General features: G+C 49.1%; 2 protein-coding genes and 2 long non-coding RNA genes across 4 annotated transcripts; 2 read left to right on the top strand and 2 right to left on the bottom strand.

Moving 5' to 3' along the window:
• Nucleotides 1–119: 119 nt before the first annotated feature.
• Nucleotides 120–2,014, top strand: LOC133512754 (uncharacterized). The gene is made up of 3 exons (XR_009798280.1): nt 120–245; nt 1,472–1,697; nt 1,791–2,014. It is a non-coding gene; the product is annotated as an uncharacterized LOC133512754 (long non-coding RNA).
• On the bottom strand, nt 1,563–10,131 carry hal (histidine ammonia-lyase). The gene is made up of 20 exons (XM_061842694.1): nt 7,732–10,131; nt 7,545–7,605; nt 7,426–7,453; nt 7,284–7,358; nt 7,125–7,197; nt 6,990–7,056; nt 6,883–6,920; nt 6,028–6,153; nt 5,427–5,566; nt 5,271–5,318; nt 4,448–4,595; nt 4,268–4,363; nt 4,095–4,153; nt 3,878–3,958; nt 3,506–3,571; nt 3,255–3,420; nt 3,052–3,186; nt 1,998–2,106; nt 1,841–1,910; nt 1,563–1,721 (listed from the first exon to the last, which is right to left on the bottom strand). The coding sequence occupies exons 1-20, from the start codon at nt 8,234–8,236 to the stop codon at nt 1,590–1,592; spliced, it is 2,223 nt and encodes a 740-aa protein (XP_061698678.1). The 5' UTR covers nt 8,237–10,131; the 3' UTR covers nt 1,563–1,589.
• Nucleotides 10,132–10,336: 205 nt separating this feature from the next.
• On the top strand, nt 10,337–21,271 carry elk3 (ETS transcription factor ELK3). Its single transcript, XM_061842701.1, has 5 exons — nt 10,337–10,693; nt 15,140–15,348; nt 15,762–16,535; nt 18,383–18,505; nt 20,732–21,271. The coding sequence occupies exons 2-5, from the start codon at nt 15,142–15,144 to the stop codon at nt 20,819–20,821; spliced, it is 1,194 nt and encodes a 397-aa protein (XP_061698685.1). The 5' UTR covers nt 10,337–10,693; nt 15,140–15,141; the 3' UTR covers nt 20,822–21,271.
• LOC133512755 (uncharacterized) lies at nt 10,890–15,182 on the bottom strand. Its single transcript, XR_009798281.1, has 2 exons — nt 12,051–15,182; nt 10,890–11,893 (listed from the first exon to the last, which is right to left on the bottom strand). It is a non-coding gene; the product is annotated as an uncharacterized LOC133512755 (long non-coding RNA).
• Nucleotides 21,272–22,403: the final 1,132 nt, after the last annotated feature.

Genomic DNA, 22,403 nt, shown 5'->3' with positions numbered 1-22,403 from the left:
CATGAAGAGAATGCCAATTCTGCCGAGCAACAAGGAACCGCCCAAATGCGTGACGTAAGATGGGGGGGGGAAAATATATATATATTTCTCCCACTGATCTATTAAAAAAAAAAAAAAAAGACTGGATGGCTCATTGGCCACCACCGAAAGTGAAGTCGCCATCCGCCATCTTGCTACTCCCAAAACAACCATGCCGACCTGTGCGTCAGTCGCTAATTTCGTGGCTGGGAGAAAACATTCCACAGGTAAGTTAGAAAGATTTACTTTGACGCTGTTAAAGATTGTTTGTAAAGGTTTTTTTTTTTTTTCCTGATGAGCTCAATTCACTTGAACAAGGTTTTTTGTTTACGGTCGTTGTCTCTGCTTCACCTTTATAGCCCGACGGTTTTTCGCGAAACTTCATCAGTAAATAAGCAAGAAAACACATTTTCTGTGAAATTTTTGATGAATTTCATCATACAGAACTCTGCAAATTGAATTTGGTCTTCAAATGCAAGGAAACAAGTTGAAATGTTTTGTCTGAAATGGGACGTCACAGAAACAACAAATGAACAATGCGTTTAGCGTGTATTTGCCCATTGGACAGACAAAAGACAGTTGTGAATAAATGAATACAATTTCATGGAAGAAATATTTCAATCCAAGTGAGATGGTAAATGGATCCATCTGAAGGGAGAAAAGTCTTGCAGTCGGGCTTTTGTGCACATTCTTCCACCAGTGAAACTTCATCTGTGAGGGCTAACCCTAGTGGGAATATCAATTCGATAAGAAACGTCACCGCTAAAAAAAAAAAAAAAAAAGACATTGATAAGAAGCAACAAGTTTTTTCCCCGAGTTGTATTGCTGACTATATCTTTCCACATAATTATCCCAGATCATGTCATTTTATACAATAACATCAAAAGCATTGGACTGGAATGCAGCGAAGTACAAATGCTGAGGTAGTTGGGAGGCAACATTAACGAAATCACAATCGCGTCCATACATACAAGTTCAAAAGCCGATAATCAGCAATTACGCGTTGATGTCAGCGGGGCTCAGATGTCCTTCCGGCCCGTTACCGCGCTCCGATCCGATTGGAGCCAGTAGGTCAGGCCAGCCGCCCCACATTTACTTCTTATTAGGCTTGACTTTTATTTTGAAATCCCACATACAGCAAGAGACGCACTTTTCAGGGACTTTCATTTAGAGTGGGAATATTTTTGCATGACTGTGGCTCAGTCGGTAGTGCAGGTTTGAATCCCCGCTATGACCGTCCAGATATTGAACTGCCCTTGGGCAACCTTAGATTGGTCCCAATGAGCCAGGCAGCAAGAACGTGAGGCTTCGTCAAGCGCTTTAGCCGCTGTGATTGTGGAGCTCAAACGCTTTAAAAGTGCAGTCCATTTGCATTTGTTTATTTTTTACACGATATCAAATCAATGGGCATTTTTACCGCTTCTTAATATGATTCAAATGGGTAGACTTTTAGTTTGAAGGTGGCTCGACGCTTGCTGGCGACTTATTGCCGTGATGCCGAGCAAGAGCGAAATGAGCGGCAGCCGGCTTGACCGCAAGAGGCTCCGATGACGGTCGGTGTGGGCGCGGCTTCAGTCGTGGCGACAGCGCTTCCTCGGCGACGGCGGCGACTCCAGAGAGAAGGCGGTCGGAGAGACGGGACGGGATTCGGGGATGTACTCCGTTTGGTATTTATCGATGTAAGGCTTTGCCACAGTCCACACCTGAGTTTAAAAATTGGTAGAAAAAGAAGAAAGAAAACAAAAAAAAAGTCTCTCACTTTCCAATCATAGAGAGCTGGAGTTGGACTTGGACACCCACATTGGGCGGGTCGGACACTTGCCTTCTGGTCGAGCAGGAGACGATGCACCGCCTCGATGTCCGGCGACATGAACCTGTCCTTAATCCACGGCCTGCAGAAGTGGAACAGTGGCAAAATATTAACCATCCTGCACTTGTCTTCCACTTTTTGTACCCTGACCCCGGTCTGTTTGACTTACTTGACCACACTGCGCACCAGGTCGTAGACCTTCTCCAGCGGCGTGGTGGTCCGCAGCGGGCGGAGGAACTCGATGCCCTGACAGGCTGCCAACAGCTCGATGGCCAGAACTAAGCACAAAGACGAACATTTTCAGACCATGCAAGTCAGCGACCTGTTACAGGAGCTTCCCCTACTCGCTCGTTCCGCGGTTGTACTTTTTTTCCGTCACGATTGATTGTCAGTGAACGCATCAACGTCATCTGACTTTTTCACTCGGTGTTTCCAACACGTGACCTTCCGCCACTTTTTTTTTAACTTTTAACATGGAGCCAGCCGGCACCCCGTGGGCAAAGAATGCACCGGAGAGGGATGAGAGGCAAACACGGCCGCTGAATGGCGCAAGAGATTTAAAGGCAACTTCACTTTGCTTTCGCTTTCAGTAGCTGCAGCCGACGCAAGGAACGTTACGCACCCTGGCGTGGGGAGACTCCAATTCCATCATCTTGTTCCACTCTCGTCTACCGACAAGTTGACAGGACAGGTGGACCGTGCAACGGGACGCGAAAAAACACTGGACCGCCGCCTCCTGTCCGCCAACGCGAAGGGAGCACACAGCTCCGCTTCGTCTTCTGGGGAATCGGACCACAATTTCCTACAGGTTGTTACCGCCAACAGGCTGCTGGCGGAACAGCAGGCGGTCAACCAAAGGTTGTGTTGGGTTACAACGGGCTTCTCAAACAGTTCTTCTTCCTGGGCGGTGTCGTAACGGAAAACAATTGAGAACTACTGGGTTCCAAACACAGAAGACGCGGTGCAGCAGTCTCTCGATGGCACTGACTGGTTTGACGTTTTCAAGGATTGCGTGACAATGTATTATCATTATGATTAATCTTATTGGCTTATGCTCACTGTTATCGACGTGTGAGACTTTGATTCAGTCGGATTTTGTGGTAAATTGAAGTGAAGCACTTCAGTGCTCGTCAGTTCAGTCGTGGTGGTTTTTCGCTTGAGAATTGCAACCAAAAAAAAGACCGAAATTGGTCACGTGCCGCACATAGAACACGTTTCCTTACCTTGCTCCACGTGCTCCACCACTCTCAGAGCCTTCCTGGCAGCCCACCCGCCCATGGACACGTGGTCCTCGGTGGCGGCACTGGTGGACAAGGAGTCCACGGAGGATGGATGGCACAAAACCTTATTCTCTGAAACTGTACTTGGAAAATGAGTGAGGCAGAAGCCAAGCGGGGACAGGGGGGAAAAAACAGCGGAGCCCCACCCAAAGCAGCCGCAGTGCAGTGAGCGATCATGAAGCCCGAATTGAGGCCCCCCTCGTTGACGAGGAACGCCGGCAGCTCGCTCAGCGACGGGTTGCACAACCTCTCGATCCTCCTTTCACTTATCGAGGCCAGTTCGTGCACTGCGATGGCCAGAAAGTCCAGAGCCTGACAGGGAGGCAGAGGTTGAGAAGAGCAAAAACTGGACAGTACCTGCAGGTTGTTACTTTATTGGGCTTTGGGTTGCATCTACCTTTGCCGGATACTCTCCGTGAAAATTCCCACCTGAAATAGTCTCACCTCTTTCGGCAAACACCATCTTGCACGGCCAATAGGAAAAAGTCAAAGCGTAGCGGACAAAAACGAACGAACGGACGAACGAACCTGATTCCATTCGGTCCCTGACATCGGCCATCGTTCAGAACACAACAAAAAGGTTCGGCTCATGTCGCAGACGGGAGAACGGAAACTCATTGCAAACAATGAAGATGGTCCGCCTTGAGCAAACTTTCCCGATCTCACCTTTGATTGAGGCTACCACATCCTGTACACCACACTAGATCGGAGGAGTTCTTGAGTTCTGCCCCCAAGAACAATGTATGGAAGCTTCTAGACTGGAGGATACAGGGTTGTCTGTGGCACTGTTGATTTCCGTGTTGATGATGTTCAGGACAAATTTGATGGTGTCGTTGGCAATGCCGTGGACCTACGAGAAGCGGGTCAGTGCACGGAGGCCAATCATTCCGATCGTTTGGAAGCGAGTTCCGAGACAACGTCACTTTTGAAGGTGCGAGGTGGTGATTACGAAGGCGAGAGGGACGGGCGTGAGATTTGTGTCGTACCTGAGGACAGCAACGCATGGTGTAGGCATCCTGAACTCTGTCACAGAAGCGGTGGCTCTCTGGAGAAACAACAGCACAAAAGTCTCTTCGGGTGTCTGGTGCGGTCTGGAATGTCGTCCCCTCAAGAAACCGAATACTTCTCAATCCATTGTAAGACGAGCCCTTACGCCGACCTGCAATTTGGGATGGGTGGTGATCAGAGTCCAGCAGCGAGCGGAAGCGCTGGGCCACCTCTATTTGTCCCGGGTGAGGCCTCAGCGAGTGGATGTCTGGGCCGCAGGGATACCACAGTCAACATTTAAAACAAAACAAAAATGAGTCCACCTCCATTTTGGTCCCCCAATGCTGCTCACCACTGTCGAAGGCTTTGGTGGTTCCCTTCAGAACCTCCAGGGTGAGCGCGGCGATGATGTCCGCCTGGCGAGCGACGGCCTGAGCTCGCTCCACGGCCTCGGCCCCCAGCGAGGTGATCATCTGGGTGCCGTTGATCAGAGCCAGGCCCTGGCGGGAGCAGACGGAAAGAACGTGGGCTACGTTGGAATTCTGCGACAGAAATGGCGCGATTCGCTCTTTCGCTGCGCGTTGTTTTCAAAGCCGTTTTGAGTGAGCTTTCAAGGCAGCCCGGTTTTAAGTAGCTGAAGCTTTTCTCTCACTGGTCCCCGGTCACGGAATGACCTTCCTCTGCACAGAAGAGAAAATCGCTTTTCATTTTCTGTCTCTCAACCCAGCATCTGTTTGTTTGTTTTTTTTGTTTTGAATTGTTTATCCTCAATAGTTTTTATTTCTTCAAGTATTTTTTTTTTTCCCCCTATCTGCGTCCAGGACTTAGTTTTCAGCTGCTGCGGTTTTATTGAAAGTGTTTTATGTAGACAGTTGAGTTGAGCTAACACATCCGTAGCAGTAAACGCTCGGATTCCGGTTGACCGTAATAAAGGTGCACAGCCGCGAACGAGTTGGTGGTGCCCCCGATTAGTGTTCAAAAGCTTTTTTCAACTATAATGTCCGCTGTATCAAACTCCCTGTACGTACCGTACAATGATTTGGGATCAGGGACTGATGAAGGATGTCAAAGTCCCTGTCCTGTATGGTGCCGATTGTGAACGCAACCTCACAGTGTGGATTTGCATCCCGGAGTTGGGATGGATGATGCAATGTGGACCCTTTGGGCGACTTTACCTCTTTGGGCTTCAGCGATATCGGCTTCAACCCGTGGGCCTCCAGGACCTGGTCGCAGATGGAAAAAAAACATGTTAAGGGTCGTCAGCGGCAAACGTGTTTTCCCGTTGGACCTCGCGTCCTTCAGCGAGCGGATCAGTCTGCGGCTCATCTTACGTATTTGGCGTCGGCCCAGCCGCTCTTGGGCGACCACATTTTGCCCTCGCCCATCAGCCCCAGGGCCAAGTGGGAGAGGGGCGCCAGGTCTCCGCTGGCACCCACCGTGCCCTTCTCGGGGACGAACGACAGGCAGGAAGCTGCAACAACAACGTCCGGCGTCACCTCCGTTTTCTAGTCCCCGAAAGCGGTTCCTCGGTCAATTCGCCACACGAGCGACTTTCACGCGAGGAGTCCAAAACTCGAGTATTTGACCTACTGGAACGTCCCCGCACGGACCTTAAGCGTCCAAAATGAGAACACTTGCAAGGAGCAGACCTTCACGTGAAATGATTCGCCGTCGCTGACTTGAGTGTAATTGTCTGTGTGTTTGAGGTGTTCCTTTGAAGGGGCGTGGCCCGCTGAGTGACATCAGAAGCTGGAGTCAGTGAGGCCGGTTAGTCCGCGTGCGAGCGTCTGGAAGTGAGTTCCGGTCAACGACGGCTACTTGTTGCAAGTGTTCTCATTGATCCCGTTTGAGAAGTCGCTGCAACTGGCGCTCGTCTCGCCCACTTGACGCTAATCGTCCCAAAGGCAGGCTCGCGGCTAAAATGGCGCTCACCGTTGAAGGCCTGGATCATGGCGTGAAGGGTCTCCAGAGAGATGCCGCTGTGCCCTTTGGCCAGAACGTTGATCCTCAGAGCCAGCAGCATGCGGGTCCTCTCCGGGCTCAGCGGGTTGCCCAAACCTACACACCCCCCACCGTATTTAATTTCACCATTGTCCCGATGATTTGGGGCGAGAGGCTGGTACTACGCCCAGGACTGGTCGCCAAACCAATCGCGGGGCTTCGCAGCACCTGATCGATCACGTCATTCAACATAAAAATGTCCAACAGAAAAGATGGCCGTCGTTGAAAGAGAGGGAAAAACGGTGAGAAATTTTCAACTTTGGCACAGTTTACGTGTTCGAGCGGAGGAGGAAGAAGTCATGAAAACGACGACAAAAAAACAGGTCAAGTGGTTTTGAAAATGATTTCAGATTTCTTTTTTTAGACTTTTTTTTTTTTTGATTTTGGGGATTTGATAGCCTGCCTGATAGAAGCCGTCGTGAAAGTCCAAACTTGTCTTGCGGTCTGAGCTGGCGTTCGTGGGCCACCAAGTCAACTCTCGGTGAATTTCGCTTCCCAAAGATAATAACGACACCCACCCCCCCCCCCCCCACGGAAGGATCCAGATGCCGCCAAAACATGCCACCTTATCGCCGAAGCTGTTTTCAGAACTTGCCAAAAGAGTCCCCCACTCAGGAAAGATTATTTACGTGTCCAATTTAAATGAGAAATAATTGCCAAGCTTCTTTCCAAGCACGGGCATCTTGCAACGACCCCCCCCCCCCCCATAAAAAAACAAAAAACAAAACAATGGCGTGGCACCTTGAAACTTGAAAATCAAAAAATTGTAATTGTAGTTTTATTTACCTGCCGAGTGTGAGCGCACCAGGTTCTCCTGCAGCTCTCTGAGCAACACACAAACACTTCAACTCAGATTTCAGCTCCCAACATTTGAATTATTAAAATGTTATTACTTGAGTTTGCTGACAGGAATGACGGTCCGAGCGAATTTGCCGAAACCGGTCGTGATCCCGTAGACCACTGCAACGGAGAGCGGCACGTGGAGTTGCTGTTGAACGCAATCTGACGTTTGTGTTGACACGGCCCACCTTTGTTTTCCTTGACGATGGTGTCCAAAAGTTCTCTGGATTGCACAACTTTCCTCTCCGCCTCGGAGGTCAGCTGAAAAAAAACAAAAAACAAAACCAAAAAACCGCAGCGGAAGATCAGCGCGACCGATCCGGAGCGTTCCGACGCTCGCCGCTGACCGTTATCTTGTAGAGGCCTCTGCCCAAGTCCACCAAGTCCGTCGAGGTCAGGCTGTTGCCGTCCAAACAAATCGACTGCGGACGGAAGACAAAATTCAACGTGCGCGTAGCACAAGTGTGCGGAAGAAACGCCTGGACTTACTTCTCCGGGTTCTCTGTAAGCCGCCGTGCTGGTTTGTTTGCGCAATTCGTGTAAGGACAACAGTTGCACGGAAATGTCATTGAATTATGAACATTGTGGGGGGGGGGGGGGATGGATACAGATTGGAAACTCCGGGCCCGCACGGGATGAAGTCCGGACACATGGTGTCTCCTTCGATGGCTGCGAGCACAACAGCGTTTGACAATTTTGGAAGGAAATCACACGGCAAAAGTCTACACAGCCCTTTTTTTTTTCCCAAATGAAATGGAAAAAAATAAACAAGTGCAACGGTGCGCCCGCACAAACCCAGTTCCACGAAGTCGTTGTCCTCCAGGACGTCGTCGACGGTGTCGTCGGCGTCCAGCAGGCCGAGCCCCTGGCACCTGCGCACCGCAAAGCGGGTGTCCTCGAGCGCCCCGATGCCCCCGTTGTCCGGCTTGTTCTTCATGTAGCGTTTGAGGGCCTCCTGGCCCAGCCAGCGCACGGTGGACGAGCTGTCCCGGCACGGCACCGCCAGCCACTCGTCTCGGACGTGGACGGTAAAGCGAGGCATGGTGGGACTCTGGCGCGCTGAGCTGCGGGGGGGGCTCGCTCTTCGCGGGCCTCCAAAAAGGTACCGGGGAGAGACGGCGGGAGGACCAATCGGACGCGGCTTCCCGGGGCCACGCCTCAGCGGCACTGTGGACCGGGGGGTCACTCGGTCACACGGCTGTTGGGACATTGGGAGCGAAATCCACTTTGGTGATGTAACCGCAACACGTATCATGTAGCGGAAAGCTTGAAAATAATTCTTCAACGCCTTTGGTGACATTTTTGGGGCCAGGTGCGCAAACCCGAAAAAGAGCACCCATCGCAAACGCAAGCGTCACACAATAAATGTACGTTTTTTTTTTTTTTTTTATGTACGCTACGTTCATTTCTGTTGACGCGAGCAACAAAGATAGGTCAAGGGAGACCACGGTGGATATAAAAGGTCAACAGTCCCCAGTTCGCATGAAGGAGGGGTTTCTGCGGGGAAGCCGCCAGCATGTTTGCAGTTCTCTCAAGGACTCAAATAAATGCTCTCCAGGTTTCAAAATACCTCGCGTAAAAATTGGTGACACAGATTGCAACCTTTCTTATAAATACTGACGAATGAAAAAGAAAACGGGTACTTTCTGCGGTTCAGGGCAAACGGGCAGGTGCTCGAGCACCAGGTAGTCGCTGCGTGAGCACATGCCTGGTGGTTGTGAATTTCGGTTTTCGTGCAGGTCGTCCGCGAAATTCAGATGACCGAACTCACTGAAGTGCCAGTAGAAGGCGACGTTGCAGGACTTTGCATTTGAGGTAGAAGACAAAGATGAGGTGGGGGGCAAAGGACGACACGTTGGAGGTCGAATTGGGCGTTTTGAGGCAACGTACTCCCCATGTAAACATGGCCTGTGTCGCAGTCCGCCTTGCGTGTCGCAATCGTGAGGACGCCTGACACAGTTGACGGTGGAGTGGATGACAAACAAAAAAGCGCTGATGGTCAACATGAGCTGCGTCCGGTCGCTCGCGGCGCGCTTCTTGCCTGCGTATCTGTCATTAAATCGTAATCGTTCTTGTTTGCTTCGTAGTGTGACTTTTCCCAGAAGCAAATATGGTTGTACGGTTCATCAAAATGATGCCGCTTGATATTTCTTCACCAAAAGCGTCTTTCATTAAACAACAACAGTAAGAAAACTGTCATTAAACGATGTAAAAACAGCCCATTGTAATTAATAGCTGTCAATTAACGCTTGATTACAACATTATCTGACAATATTTTTTCAATAATTGTAAAACTCAAGTCTTCATTTCATTTCATTTCATTTCATCATTCATTCAGTTTGTCATCTGCAATGGTGACCTGGAGGCAAGTGACATTATTATTATTATTGTTATGATTTCCCTCATCCTCAAAACAGGACCATTGGCCACAGATCGGGAGAAGCAAGATATTCCCCATCCGGGACCGCATAAAATCACTTGCTATGACATTAAAAAATGGAAACGAAATTATTAAACGAAACAAACAAGAAAATGTCAAGCATTCTCTTCTTGTAAATAATGTAACCCGACAGTTATGTCTTGAAACTATCTGAAAATATGCAAGTATGGTTACAAAATACATGTAAGATACTAACTAGTCGTTCATTTTTTTCTTCCTCACTCATACATCCCAAAAACAAACACAAAAACGAACACGTGTCTTTAAAAAAAAACAAAACCCCAAAAATTCGGCCTCTGTTGACTGTTAATTGCACTTTGGGGCCGCCTAGTGGTCGCGTGGTTACATCGGACAATCTCCGACTCTCCGTGATGAATTTTCCATAACTTTTGACATGTTCTGAAGCCTATTTTTGCAGATGCAAATGAGATTCGTTTTTGAGCGAAATAAAAATTGGTTCAAATCAGGTGACTTGCGAAAATAAATTAAGAAATCAGGCGGAGGGGAAATTCAACGATACGTGGTACAAGAATAGACGAGCCGGTCTTGAACTGGCTTTGAATCAAGTTACATGACGTCGATTTGGAAAATTAGGCATAATTAAAAATGACGGAAAGTGTTTCCTGTCGAAGGTGGTTCTCCTCGAGGAACTTTGCCGAGCAACCATCGAAGAGTTTCATTGTTGGAGCAAAACATTTGCCCACTTAAATCGAGGGATAGACCAAAAAAAAAAAAAAACCCATGAAATATGAATTGCGTGGAGGAGGAAATGGCTCCTTTTTTTTTTTTTTTTTTTTGTTAGTACGAGTGGCCCGATTGACAAGGCTTTCCTGAAGGCACCACGGTGATGATGTCAATTCAGGGGCTGTCGGATTTTTTATTTTTTTTTGGGGGGGAATTTTTAATTTTTTTTTTCTCTCTCTCTCTCTCTCTCTCTCTGTCTCTCTGGCTCTCTGGCTGGCTGGCTGGCTGTTTCGCCATGTGTGCCGACTGGCGTCCGTCAGCGGGAAGGCAGCAGAGGCGGAGAGGAGGGGAGGAAACGCGTGTTTACACAGACGGCAGAGCGCCTGGGGAATCGTCGGCGAGAGGAAGTGAGCCGCCGGCTCTGCGTCTGCCCGCTCCGTCCGACTTCCTGCTCGGAGAAAGAAAAAGCGCAGGATCCGATTTCAGGCCGAGCACAAGCCGCGTAGCGAGCATGGAAAAACAACCAGTTTCTCCGGCGGCGGCGGCGGCGGCGGCGGCGGTGGCGGTAACGGCGACGGCGGCGTCGCGCTAAACTTCCTCGGCGGGCAAGAAAGGCCACGGAAGTCATCGCAGGTAAACATTAACATTCCCCCTCCACTTTTCCATCTTTTTGTTTAGTTTTTTTTACCCTCCTTAAGTTCGTGGCGTGTTCGGGACGGAATCTCGGGCTTGTTTTGGGGCGGAAAGGCGGTGAATGCACCACTTTTTGTCCGTCATAATAGCAGCTTGTCTTCATTCTTCCGGTGTGCTTCCGAGCAACAGCTTGGGAAAAAAAAAAAAAAAAAAAACCTCATTGAGACTTCTTAGCAATCTTTTGCCACGTACATGCATTTGGGATTTTTTTTCTTCACTTCGTTTATTAAAATTAAAGAGAGGGAATAACTACAAAACCTAGTCTAGTGGAAAAAAGAACGTTTTTTTGGGGGGGGTGGGGAGGGGGACTGCATATTGTACTAATGCACTTTTTTTTTTTTTTTTTTGCACGATGCAAATGTTGGAAAACGAGCTGAAAACTGACGCGTTTACGTATTCTCCGTTGTGCCGTTTGTCTTTTTTTTTTGCTAATAGTCCCAAGTTTCCATGAAAGGGCCTCTTTCGCGAACTATGACGTGAAGTTGCAGCCTTGCCCCGAACTGGATGAATGATGTCATCTGGTCTAAAACCAAAAAGTCACGCGTTGAATCGAGAACGAACGAACGAACGCACGCACGCACGCACGCACGTTTTACCCAAACATTATGACTGCAACCGCTAATAACAAGGAGTTAGGAGTTATGGAGGCTTGGTGGATTTCAACTGGCCCAAAGTGGCCACAACAGAACCAGAAGTTACAATCGAATACAATATACTGTGTACTCGTGCAAATTGCAAAATCGTAACATTTGAGGAAATGACCAAGAACCGAAAGTGGTTCAACAATAATAACAACTCAGAAGCTAAAAGAAAACAAATAAAGCAATAACGACGACGATTGCGATAGCAGCAAAGGAAGTTGATGAATGCTGAAGAAACCACAACGTGGACTTGAGATGCGCTCGCCAATCTGACAAAAACGTTCCGTTGGGCCGCCTTCGTGAGCCGTCCAAACGGAAGGGGACCGCCGACCCGCTTGGGGGGGGCAACAAAAAAACGCATCATCGGCGTATTCCGGATGACCCAAAAGAACCAAAACACACTTTTGAAGAGGAAAAATGTTGACATGCTTGTTTGTGTTCCTACAAAACTATTACAAAGAATGCATTTTCATAATTTCAATTTTGGTGTCGCGCTATCCTTAATGATACCTTTTTATAAATTATTTTCTATATTATTTCAGCTTTAAATGTCAACATATTATTGATAATTGAAAATAATTATTGTGTTTTTTATGTTTAACAAACTTTAAAAAAAAAGAATTTAAATAGTTGATCTTGTTGCTACTAATACCTACCTAGTATCTACCTGTAAAAGTATATACTTGTATAAGTTAATAATTCTAATTTTGTTGACATGAAATTTGTACACTTTTTTTTTTTTTTAAAATTCTAAATCAATTTTGAAATTCTTAAGTGTAAAAGTTGACGGTTAAATAGAATTTTTTTAATTTAGTGTTATTTAGCTAGAAATCTATAGATGTGCCACTTAAAATAACAATTTTAAGAGCAATATTGTAAAATATTAGTTCTAAAATGTAAAGAATTTTTTTGTGTGTTGAGTAGTCACAGTAGCTCCAACTTTGATTGAAAGCAAGGCATTGATTTGGGTTTGAATCAAATGTTAAATAATTCAACACCATTTTGTCTCGTGAAAATCTGCCAGATTAATGGGAAAATTGAAGGCTAACGGAAACTAGCACAGATGCTGAACTAATTGTAAAGCCACCAACATTGCGTCTTTTTTTCTCTTTTCTCTGCAACGAGTGGGCAAAACCTCTGCAGATTAGTTGAGGATCTTCTCTGCCTCTTTTTCTTGCTCTTCAATATGTTGCTCCTCTGCCAGTAAAGCTCAGTGCTGCCATGCACTGGCCCAATGTGGTACTACACCAAACAGCACATCCATGCGTCATATTTGGGATGTTTCGTTGCTTCTTTCACATGCCGGGCGTTGTGCTAGCTTCACATGATGATGATGATGATGATGATGATGTTTTCACCGGCGGGAGGCATGCTGTAGCGCCCCCCCCCCCCCCCACCCCCACCCCCCCCTCTGATCCCCTCCTTTCGGCCATTTGTCCTTGGAAGCAGAATGGCAGGAAGTCCTGATTTTGACAACGTTGTGGTTTCACACGGCTCATCGAAAAGTCAGCGGATGGCGTGCGGCGGAAAGCGGTTCCGTGCGACGTCGCCCTTCCGTTGCCCCCCCCCCCCCTCCCATTCCCCCACTCTTGGCAAACGTCACTTAGCAGCGCTCACCTGTCAACAATAAACAGGCGTGACGGGAAAGCTGCGGCACGCCAAAGGCGCCGCGGTCGTCCGTCTTCCGTGATGAAATCCTTCCTGGGAAATCAATTCAAATGATTTTGTCGTGCAGGAAATCCGCAAATTCAAACTGGACTTTCATTTAGACAAAAGTAGTGCTTTGGCTTCGCTCTTGTGGCGTCTTGGTGCAAAGAAATATTTTGGAGTGTGTGGAAGAGTTTCATTTTGATGAAAATAATGTCCCGCTACCATCACGTGACTTCTTGCTTCCAGGGAAGGTCAGACGAGGGAATTGGAGAGTTTAATTTCATTTTTTCCCGCAGAGGATAAGAGATCCACGTTTGGCTGTAAATGATCCGTTTGCGTTCCAATAAAAGATTTCATGATTCCCGTAACATTGACGTTTATAACATTTTGGATTGAGCGAAAGTCTTAAGAAAAAACGTTTGTGTGTCGGTTAAATACGGAACGTGGAATTTTTTGTTTTTGCGTTTATATTACTCGGACGGATAAAAACGTGATCAGTGTCGGCCCAGTTGTACATGATTGCACGATGACATCATCGAGAATGGACCCCTCAAGCCGCTGGCAACATTCCCTGAAAATGAGTTGGCGACGCGGACCCCCAAGGAAGCACTCAAATCAAACTGAATGTCTTTTTAATGATCTCTGTTGCCCCCCAACTCAGCTCCGCTAGGACTAAATTTAGTTTGGGAGCGGGGACCATGTGCTGGGATGACTACAAGTGTGTGTGTGGAAGAGTCCAGACGGGAGAAGGAGAAAAGGAAAAAGAGGCGCCCACGAGGAGGAACAACAGCTCAAGCCAGAAGTATGCTTGCGGTCCAATCTGGCTCGCTTGGGCTCCACAGGAAGTGTGACGGGCTCGGGCCTGGCTGATTGCCTTCGTAGTGGAATGCGTGATCGCTACGACGTCGGGCCGACCGCGGGGGGAAAAAATGGAAGGAAAAAAAAAAAAGTGTCAGCATCTCGGACGACGGGAAACGTCATTTGCATCCTTTGTTGACCCTTAAAAAAAAAAAAGTTAAATAAGATTGGACATGCGTTTTTTTTGGGGGGTGTTATGTGCCAGACCCCCCCCCCCCCACACACACACACACACACACAATCACTGAAAATCCGCAACTAGGAGAGAAAAGGACTTTGCGGACAGAACCGAGGTCCAGCTAAAGCGTTGATGCTAGCTTTGTTAGCCGCTTTCCTCGACGGGGTTTCCCAATTTGCTTTAGCTGAAATTTTGTTAAATACCCGAAGCGTCGTCGTCAAGGTGTGCCAATAAACCGCTTGAAGCCTCCCTTTTTTAACAAAGGAAAAAAAAAAAAAAAAACTTCATAAACTGCCAAAACTACTTCTTGTTGGAACTGAAATCTTTGGCATTTACCCTTTGATGGGCAGGGTGGCAATTTTTGACCTTATTGAGACAAAAGTCTCCTAACAGGCCACAAGCAAGGAAATAAAACAAAGGGCAAAAAAGATGGACCCTCTCGCGGGCAGCGGGTATGTTATCAGTTCTGCGAAGTGGTACATCCTACGAATTGATTCGTATTCTAGAAGGACACTTTTGCATTAATAATACTGATGGATTAGCATTTTGAAGACAAACCTGGTTGCATACTGACCTTTGTCCCTTTTCTCCACGTATACTTGAGGCAGCCACGTTGGGTCAGGAAGGAAAGGGAAATAACGCCGTGCTAACTTTGGCCGATGACTTAGCCTCTCCTGACACCAAACGATGGCTCCAGATTAAAACACGTCAATATTTTGATATACTGAAGGATATCATGCGTGAAAATCACGATGTCCCAAAAATGGGACGCTGCCCACGAACGGGTTAAGTTGAGGTGAGATGCTGTGGAAACCCGTTCGGGGGGGAAGAATAAAACCTTTTTTAAATATTGTTTCTTGTTTTAAATCTGATTCACTTGAGCTCAATATGTTGCTCAATGCATTTTTTTTTTTTTTGTTGGGAGTGGGGGGAAGTTGCAACGGAAGTCTGAAAAGTTGCTGAATCTAGCGACAAAAGTGCCAAATTGGCATCAACGCTGGGGGTCGGCGTGCGAGACCAAAGGGTGCGCTTGTTTTTTTTTTTTTTTTTTTTTTGCAGCTATGGACAGCGCCATCACCCTGTGGCAGTTCCTGCTGCAGCTGCTGCTGGACCAGAGCCACAAGCACCTCATCTGCTGGACGTCCACGGACGGCGAGTTCAAGCTGCTCAAGTCCGAGGAGGTGGCCAAGCTGTGGGGGCTGCGCAAGAACAAGACCAACATGAACTACGACAAACTCAGCCGGGCGCTGCGATACTACTACGACAAGGTAAACGCCACTTCTTCTTCTCGTCCCGCTTCCTCTTTTGACGCGCCGGACGAGGTTTCCGCTTCCTGTGAGGCCTCGCGCTGATGCGGTGGACCTTTCAAGTCTTTTTTGAGGACTTTTGACCGCACATCTCCGCACTTTCTACTTGGTACAGGCTAGTTGCTTTTCTTCCACAAGAGATTCATAACTGAGGCATGGAGGGAGACTGCTTGGAGCGTCTGCTCTGCAGTTCTTTGGACTAGGGTTCAAATTCCAGCCTCCGCATGTGGGCTGACCCAAAAATATTCCGTGTTGTGCTTTTTTCTTTTCTCGACTTGTTTGGGGGCTTATTAGCTTGTTATGGTCTCGCGCTGTGGTCCCATTTTCGTTTTCTTTCTTTCTTTCTTTCTCTCTCGTCTCGCTCTCCACAACAGAACATCATCAAGAAGGTGATCGGCCAGAAGTTTGTCTACAAGTTTGTCTCCTTCCCCGAGATCCTCAAGATGGATCCCCAGATGGTGGAGATGGGCTTAGCTTCCGGAAGGTTCCCCGCCCTGCAGGAAGGCGAGGCGCCCGCACCGGACGCGGACGAGGAGGAGGAGGCGGCGGCGGCGGCGGCGGCGGCGGAGGAAACGGAGGAAGAGGCCGAGGAGTCCCGGAGGAGGGCGCGGGCGGCCGTCCTGGGCTTGCAGCAGAGCCGGAACGAATACCTGCGCTCGGGCCTGTACTCGTCCTTCAGCGTGGCCTCGCTCCAGAACCAGCCCGAGCTGCTCAGGGTTCTGCAGGAGGAGCCGCGGTCCGTCATCCGCTTCGGCGCCAACGACGCCAAAGCCGAGGCCTACGTCTCCCCCGGGCCGCCCGCCCGAAGCCGGGGCAACCGGGACGAAGACGAGGGGGAGGAGCGGGAGGGGGACTTCTCGGAGCCGAGCGCCCAGCCCCTCAACCTCTCGTCCGGGCACAGGGAACGGGCCCTGCGGCCCCCTCCCGAAAAGAGGAGCGGCGGCGGCGGCGGCGGCGGAAGAAGCTCCTCCTCGTCAACCAGTAGTTGTAGTCGAGGAGACGGACTGCCGGCCAGAAGCAAAAAGCCCAAAGCTCTGGACATCTCGGCCCCGTCCCTGCTGCTGGCGGGCAGCGACATCGGCTCCATCGCGCTCAACAGCCCGGCGCTGCCGTCCGGGTCGCTCACCACCGCCTTCTTCGCGGCGCAGGTGAGGAGATTGCCCGAGAGAAGGGGGCGCGTTCGCGCGGGCGCTAAGGCTTTGCCGCTGCGGTACGGGACCGGCGTTTCTTTTGGTCTGGCTTAAAAAAAAAACGATCCATCGGTCCATTCGACCGCTCGGACCAGGATTCGCAGTCACGTTATTGCGACGCAAAAAGGTGGAAATGCCGAGATCGGCGTCTGACCCTTTTGGGAACAAGCGTTCCCACGATTTCCCGTCGAGGGGCGTTTGCTGCGTGCGACCGACCGTGTTTCGCGAGGGCGTTGTGGCAAAAAAACCCGTAAAACAAGATTGTGGAATGACGCCAACGATAAACGAGTGAAACAGCGGCGCATATACAAATACACACGGTGGGTACGGAAAGTATTCAGACCTCCTGAAATGTTTCATGCAGCAGCCCGTATTCCATCCGTTTTCAGAGCTACTCTGTGCCTATCCCGGCTTACATCAGGCAGGAGTTGAATACACCCTGGACTGGTCGCCAACCAATCACACCCGCAGTCTTCAATTAACACCCGGATTTGGAGAGAGATGCTCAATTGGGTTTAAGTCGGGGCTCCAAGAACAGAGTTGGTCTGAAGCCACTCCTTGGTTATTTCCGTTGTCTTGTTGGATGTCATGAGCACTCCGGAGGAGGTTTTGGTCCAGTATCTCCCTGTAGTTGGCCTGATTCTGGACCCGCAGCCGGCGCCCCCCAACACCGCCGTGCTTCACTGTTGCGACTGCTTTTCTCCACATTTAACCTTTGCTAATCAAGTCCAGTCGGTATCATCGAGCACAGCGGGATTCCAGTGAAGGTGTAGAACCATCTCGAGGGGGAGCAGAAGAACTGGGCAGAACCTGACTGGCTTAAAGATAGGAGTGGCACAGAAAAGCTTCTGAGTACTTGCAAAAATTGTCAATATGGGATCGACGTGTGCCAACAAAAGTGACATCAGGCCCAAGTGTGCTTTTAAATCCAGGTTGAGAACCCCCCCCCCCCCCCCCCGGCACGCTTTTGAGAGTATTTCCATCTTTATATTTCTTTTCTACACTGTACTTTTGTTCTTATTCTTCTGTTTGTAAATTCTTTTTAAGCTCGTAACAACACAATTAGTTCTGATGTGTATGAAATTTGCTCGAGGAACAACGACATTGAAAAGATTTGAACAAGATTTTGGGGGGTCTGAAAACTTTCTGTATTTGCAGTATTGTGTGTGCGTGTGATACGCGAGACGTTAGCGCGTCGCGCGTCACGCCATCCTCGCCTCATCTCGCGCAGGACGTCGGCCGAGTTCTTTTCCGGTTTTGGTCTCGCACGGAGCGGATTTTTCGGGCCATCTGGTCCCGTGACGCGTTTGTGCGGACCCGGAGTAGCGTGCCTCGGGAATCCGGTTGCGATTTGGCGCGCTTCGCCAGGCGGGAGGGCGGAGGGGGTGGGGGGCAAAAACAAGCCGTGAAAGAGGCCAAAATGTCTGCTCGAGGAGGGAAGAGGCCTTTAAGTGATGCCACATGCTCCAATAATTCCATTAATAATGGGAGGGGGGGCTGCAACACTGGCCCGCTTCTCTGAGGTGACACGGGGGGGAAGAAATTGATTTCATATGTTTTCTCTCCCGTCCCCCGCCCCCTTCATCAACAACAGCCCCTCCCCGCCCTCGCGTCACCGGCGTATTCCAGAGGAGAAACCGCAGACTTCCTTCCTGCTCCGCCAGTTTGTTTTTCCAAAGGCCCGAAAAGCGGCTCCGTTTTGCATTTTCAGCATGTTTGGCATTAGCCCCGCCCCGGCCCGGCCGAAAGGTCCCTCCTCCTCCCCGTCTGACGCCCGACCTCCCTCTTTGTCCGTCTTTTTCCAGACTCCCTCCGGTCTGCTGCTGGCCCACAGTCCGCTCTTGTCCGGGATCCACTTGTGGAGCAGCCTCAGCCCCGTGGCCCCGCTCAGCCCCGCCCGGCGGCAGGGCCACGCCTCCTTGTTCCAGGTGAGGCCCGCCGCGACCCGCTGTGACCTTTTCCCCTCGTCAAATCCAACCGTTTGTCATTTTTGATACGAGCCACGGTGGGGGGGTTGTTCTCCATCCCCTGTTTTGTAAAAGTACTCACACCCTGTAATGATACTTGGACAGTAGAAATACTGACTCAACTCCTGTACTTCAACGTAAACTTTCTTTGGGCTTATCCCGTTGAGGGTCGGCAGATTTGTTTGGCCCGGCGCAGTTTTTGCTTGGGGAGCGGTGGGAGGCCCCGGCGGGAAACGAACGCACGACCTCTGGTTGACCAAACCAGTGCTCTGACCACTGAGCTTCGGGGTGCCCCTTATTGCTGTGCTTACAAGTTCAAGACTCGGGAGGGTACTTGAACGTGTTTTCACTGGCAGATACGACAAGACGGCAATCGGGACTCATTGGCGCACTCGTTCGGTACTCGCACTCATCGATGAATCCAAAAGATTGGACGCAACTCTCAATCCGGCAAGTTAGCAGTCCTCCGTTAGCAAGAAAACGCTTTGGCGCGATACCCTCAGAGGGTGAATTGGGCAAATAGTTGCGTTTTCTACACTGGGAGTGGAAAACGCTTCATGTCCATCAAATCCCAAAATACGGCGGGTCCTTGTACGTCCTGAAGTTGGCACGGGCATTTGAAGGAATGTCCGCGCAGACGATGAGTGTTGCACTTTTGTGACGGCTTCCTTTCCCCAAAAATCCAACGTTGGAGTTGCCAGCCCGTTAACACGAAAAGTATTTGACACGAGTACCACAACGTGAAGTTAGTCAGGGGAAAAGCGGGCTCGGTGTCTCGGCCTCTGAGCTACATTTACACATTTTCTTTTTCTTTTCCTTTCGGCTTGTCCCATTAGGGGGGGTCGCCACGTCGTGTCATCTTTTTCCATCTCGTCTCTTCCACTGTCCTCGTGTCCTCCCTCACAACGTGCATCAACCTTTTCTTTGGTCTTCCTCTCTTTTGCGCTCTTGTCTGGCCTCTGGACACGTCCAAACCATCTAAGTCTGCTCTCTCGATCGAACCTTGTCTCCAAGACATCCAACTTTGGCTGGCTCGTTTCTAACCCTATCCAACCAAGAACCTCAACATCTTCGTTTCGGCCACCTCCAGTTCCGCTTCCGTCCATCGCCGCCGCCCCTCAGCACCGTTTTATGAACTTTGCCCTCCGTCCTAGCGGAACACCAGACACCTTCCGCCAACCGTTCAGTGCCACTTTCTTCACTTCCTTAGCACTCTCTCTCCATCGCTCTGTATTGTTGAGCTCGAGTATTTGAAGCCGTCCACCCTTACTACAGTTGCAGACTTAAGTTGGAATTTGTGTTGCCATACGTCAGTGTAATGTGGCCAGCAGCGGCAGCCGCGTAACGTCAAAAGAGCAGATTCACCACATTTCCAGAGACCTTTCAGTGAGTCTTCCAGTCTAACGCAAGAAGCTCGGTGGCCCCCGTCCGCCTCGCCGTCGCGTCCCGAGCCGACATCCTCGCAAATGCTGTGAATTTTGCCCTTCGCTTGTGCAAAAAAAAACAAAAAAAAAAAAAACCCCAACAAAACAAAACAATTGGACATGTGCATGGAGGTCAAATGAGGTCGACCTCACGGTGCGTTTTCAGTCCATCCCATAATTGCTAAACTTTTGCTCATCTTGAGGAATTAGAAACGAGAGGGGCCAACGCCAGCGGAACTTGAACAAATCCGTTTGCTGACATCACAGCCAGCGCGTCGGCTCGGGGCCGCGAACGGGAACAAAAGAATTTAAGACGTTTTTGTGTTGCCGCAACAGACGACTGAGCAGACTTTGCGGGGGGGGGGGGGGCCTGGGGGGAGGGTGTCCGGTTTCAGCACTGTAGCGCGGGAGAGGAAATCCTGTGAATACTTCCTGTTTGAACCCAGGGGAGCCGAGCAGCCCGAGCAGGGCGAACCGGTTTCGAGAGCGGATCCTCGCTCGTCACTCGCCGGATTCTCCCGGGGCGGGGCCCCGCGGTCGGGTCTCGCAAAAACAAACAAAAAAAATGCGCTACGACGGCGCGGCCGCCGCGTACGTCCCGGTGAAGGAAGGTGACAGAGACGAACAGGAAGAGGCGGCACAATGAACAAATAACAGGAAGCCCGAGCTGTGACAATGCGGTGGCTTCCTCAGCGGAAAGGCAGCCTTTCGCGGGGCTTCCGACCCCCCCTAACTGTGGTCCCACCTCTGTCTTCCTCCGCAGTTCCCCAGCCTAATCAACGGACACATGCCTGTCCCCCTGCCAAGCCTGGAAGGAGCCCCCTCCTCGTCCTCCGGTGCCCACAAATCCTGATCCGGTGCCCCCCCCCCCCCCCCTTCATCCTGGTCAACATCCTTTTGTGACCTCATTTGTGGTTTTTTTTTTTTTTGTCTTGGGGTTTTTTGCACTTGGGTTGCTTGAGGCGGCAGCGGTGAAAGCGCTCGGTTAAAACCAACCAAAAATGTAAAAAAGAAAAGGAAGCCATAACGCTGGCGGCTCGAACGCAGCTCGTTTCTAACGCTTTTGTCTTTTTTGTATTGTATGTAACATATGCACTATGCTTCCAGATAGTACCGGCTGTGCCTTAATTTTGTCCTCCCGTCCCAACTTCTCTTCATGAAAATCCCCCCCCCCCCCCTTTTTTTTTTTAAAAGTACTTTCCTCTTTTTTATACTGGATGTGGTATACAGTGTGTATTCTGTATAATTTTGTATCGTGAAGAACGTCATCCATTTTCAATAAACCAAGCATTGAATGCTTCAATGCTGGAACTTTTTTTTTTGCGTTGGCGAGAAAGAAAATAAATCATTTTCTGTTTACATTTTTCAATTGAACTTTTATCTGAGAGGAAGTAAAACTGACGGGCGAGCATCTAAATGAAATCGCGCAGCATTACCATCTTTTTTTTTTTTTTTTTTACAAAAGATTATCATCCATCATCTTTGGGCACAATTTTTTTTTTTTATAAAACACACCGTTAAACGGTGACCTCTGGTTGCTTCTAACAGTGTGAATACAGGCCAATCATAATATTTTGAAAACTTAAAATATCAGTCCAAACAACCAAAATAATTTTGCCAAACTTCAGACATAAAAAATGCCGACCGAGTGAAATTTACATCAAATAGGCTCCTGCACTTACAAGTTATACTTCAGAAATAAGTACACAAGTAATGCGTGTGTGTATATATATATATATATATATATATAAATATGAGTGATCATGAAATATAAAAGCGAGCAATAAAATGCGTGATCTACAAGGCCAGTGCTACTAATCGTATTAACAGTTGTCAATTCTGTCATAATTGAGAAATTGAGGTCCAACTTACCTTTGTGTTTCCTGGTTTGGATATGCTCCTGGATTTTTTTTTTTGCTCCTCGGCTTCCATAATCCATCATATCGCAACGCGAGTGCACAGCCGGGAACGTCCACTTTTTGTATTCGTTCAGTTAGACGCTGACAAGCGTTTTGGCTCCGATGTGCCCATCTGAAACAGTTTTTATCAATTTCCCTGGCGCGATCTTCATCTTTTCGCTGCAAGACTTTCGCCGTGCTGGCAAACGTGCAGACCGCTCCATAACATATGCGTGCGTATGTCTGTATAATAACTATAACGATCCCGTGGTAAACAGAATGCTTCTCTATGAAAAGTTAAAATCAGAGTGAAAAATGCTGCCGGAAATCGGAATGTTGCCGTTATTATAAACACCAAATTTAATGGCGTTTTCCGCTCTCACGGCTGTGACTAATTTGACGACGAGCGTTGCCGAGAGACGCTCCGTCACAGCCTCGCCCCCGCGTCAAGCCGGAACCCCCAAATTTTCCCAACCGATTTACACCTTTCACAAAAATGACCACTTCAGATGAAAAAAACGTGGAAAATTCTCATCC

The sequence above is a fragment of the Syngnathoides biaculeatus genome, chromosome 14 (genome assembly GCF_019802595.1).
Source record: "Syngnathoides biaculeatus isolate LvHL_M chromosome 14, ASM1980259v1, whole genome shotgun sequence".
Lineage (NCBI taxonomy): Eukaryota > Metazoa > Chordata > Actinopteri > Syngnathiformes > Syngnathidae > Syngnathoides > Syngnathoides biaculeatus.
The sequence above is the reverse complement of the archived record's forward strand: the minus strand, read 5'-3'. Positions and strand labels throughout refer to the sequence as shown.

Bases quoted from the DNA above. Each gene is read 5' to 3' on its own strand.
- hal (XM_061842694.1), bottom strand. From the start codon at position 8,236: ATGTCACCAAAGGCGTTGAAGAATTATTTTCAAGCTTTCCGCTACATG. The intron at 3,421-3,505 runs GTAGATGCAACC...CCTCCCTGTCAG, and splicing joins ACGGAGAGTATCCGGCAAAG to GCTCTGGACTTTCTGGCCAT. The intron at 3,187-3,254 runs GTGGGGCTCCGC...TTCCAAGTACAG, and splicing joins CTGCACTGCGGCTGCTTTGG to TTTCAGAGAATAAGGTTTTG.
- elk3 (XM_061842701.1), top strand. From the start codon at position 15,142: ATGGACAGCGCCATCACCCTGTGGCAGTTCCTGCTGCAGCTGCTGCTG. The intron at 15,349-15,761 runs GTAAACGCCACT...TCTCCACAACAG, and splicing joins TGCGATACTACTACGACAAG to AACATCATCAAGAAGGTGAT. The intron at 16,536-18,382 runs GTGAGGAGATTG...GTCTTTTTCCAG, and splicing joins CCGCCTTCTTCGCGGCGCAG to ACTCCCTCCGGTCTGCTGCT.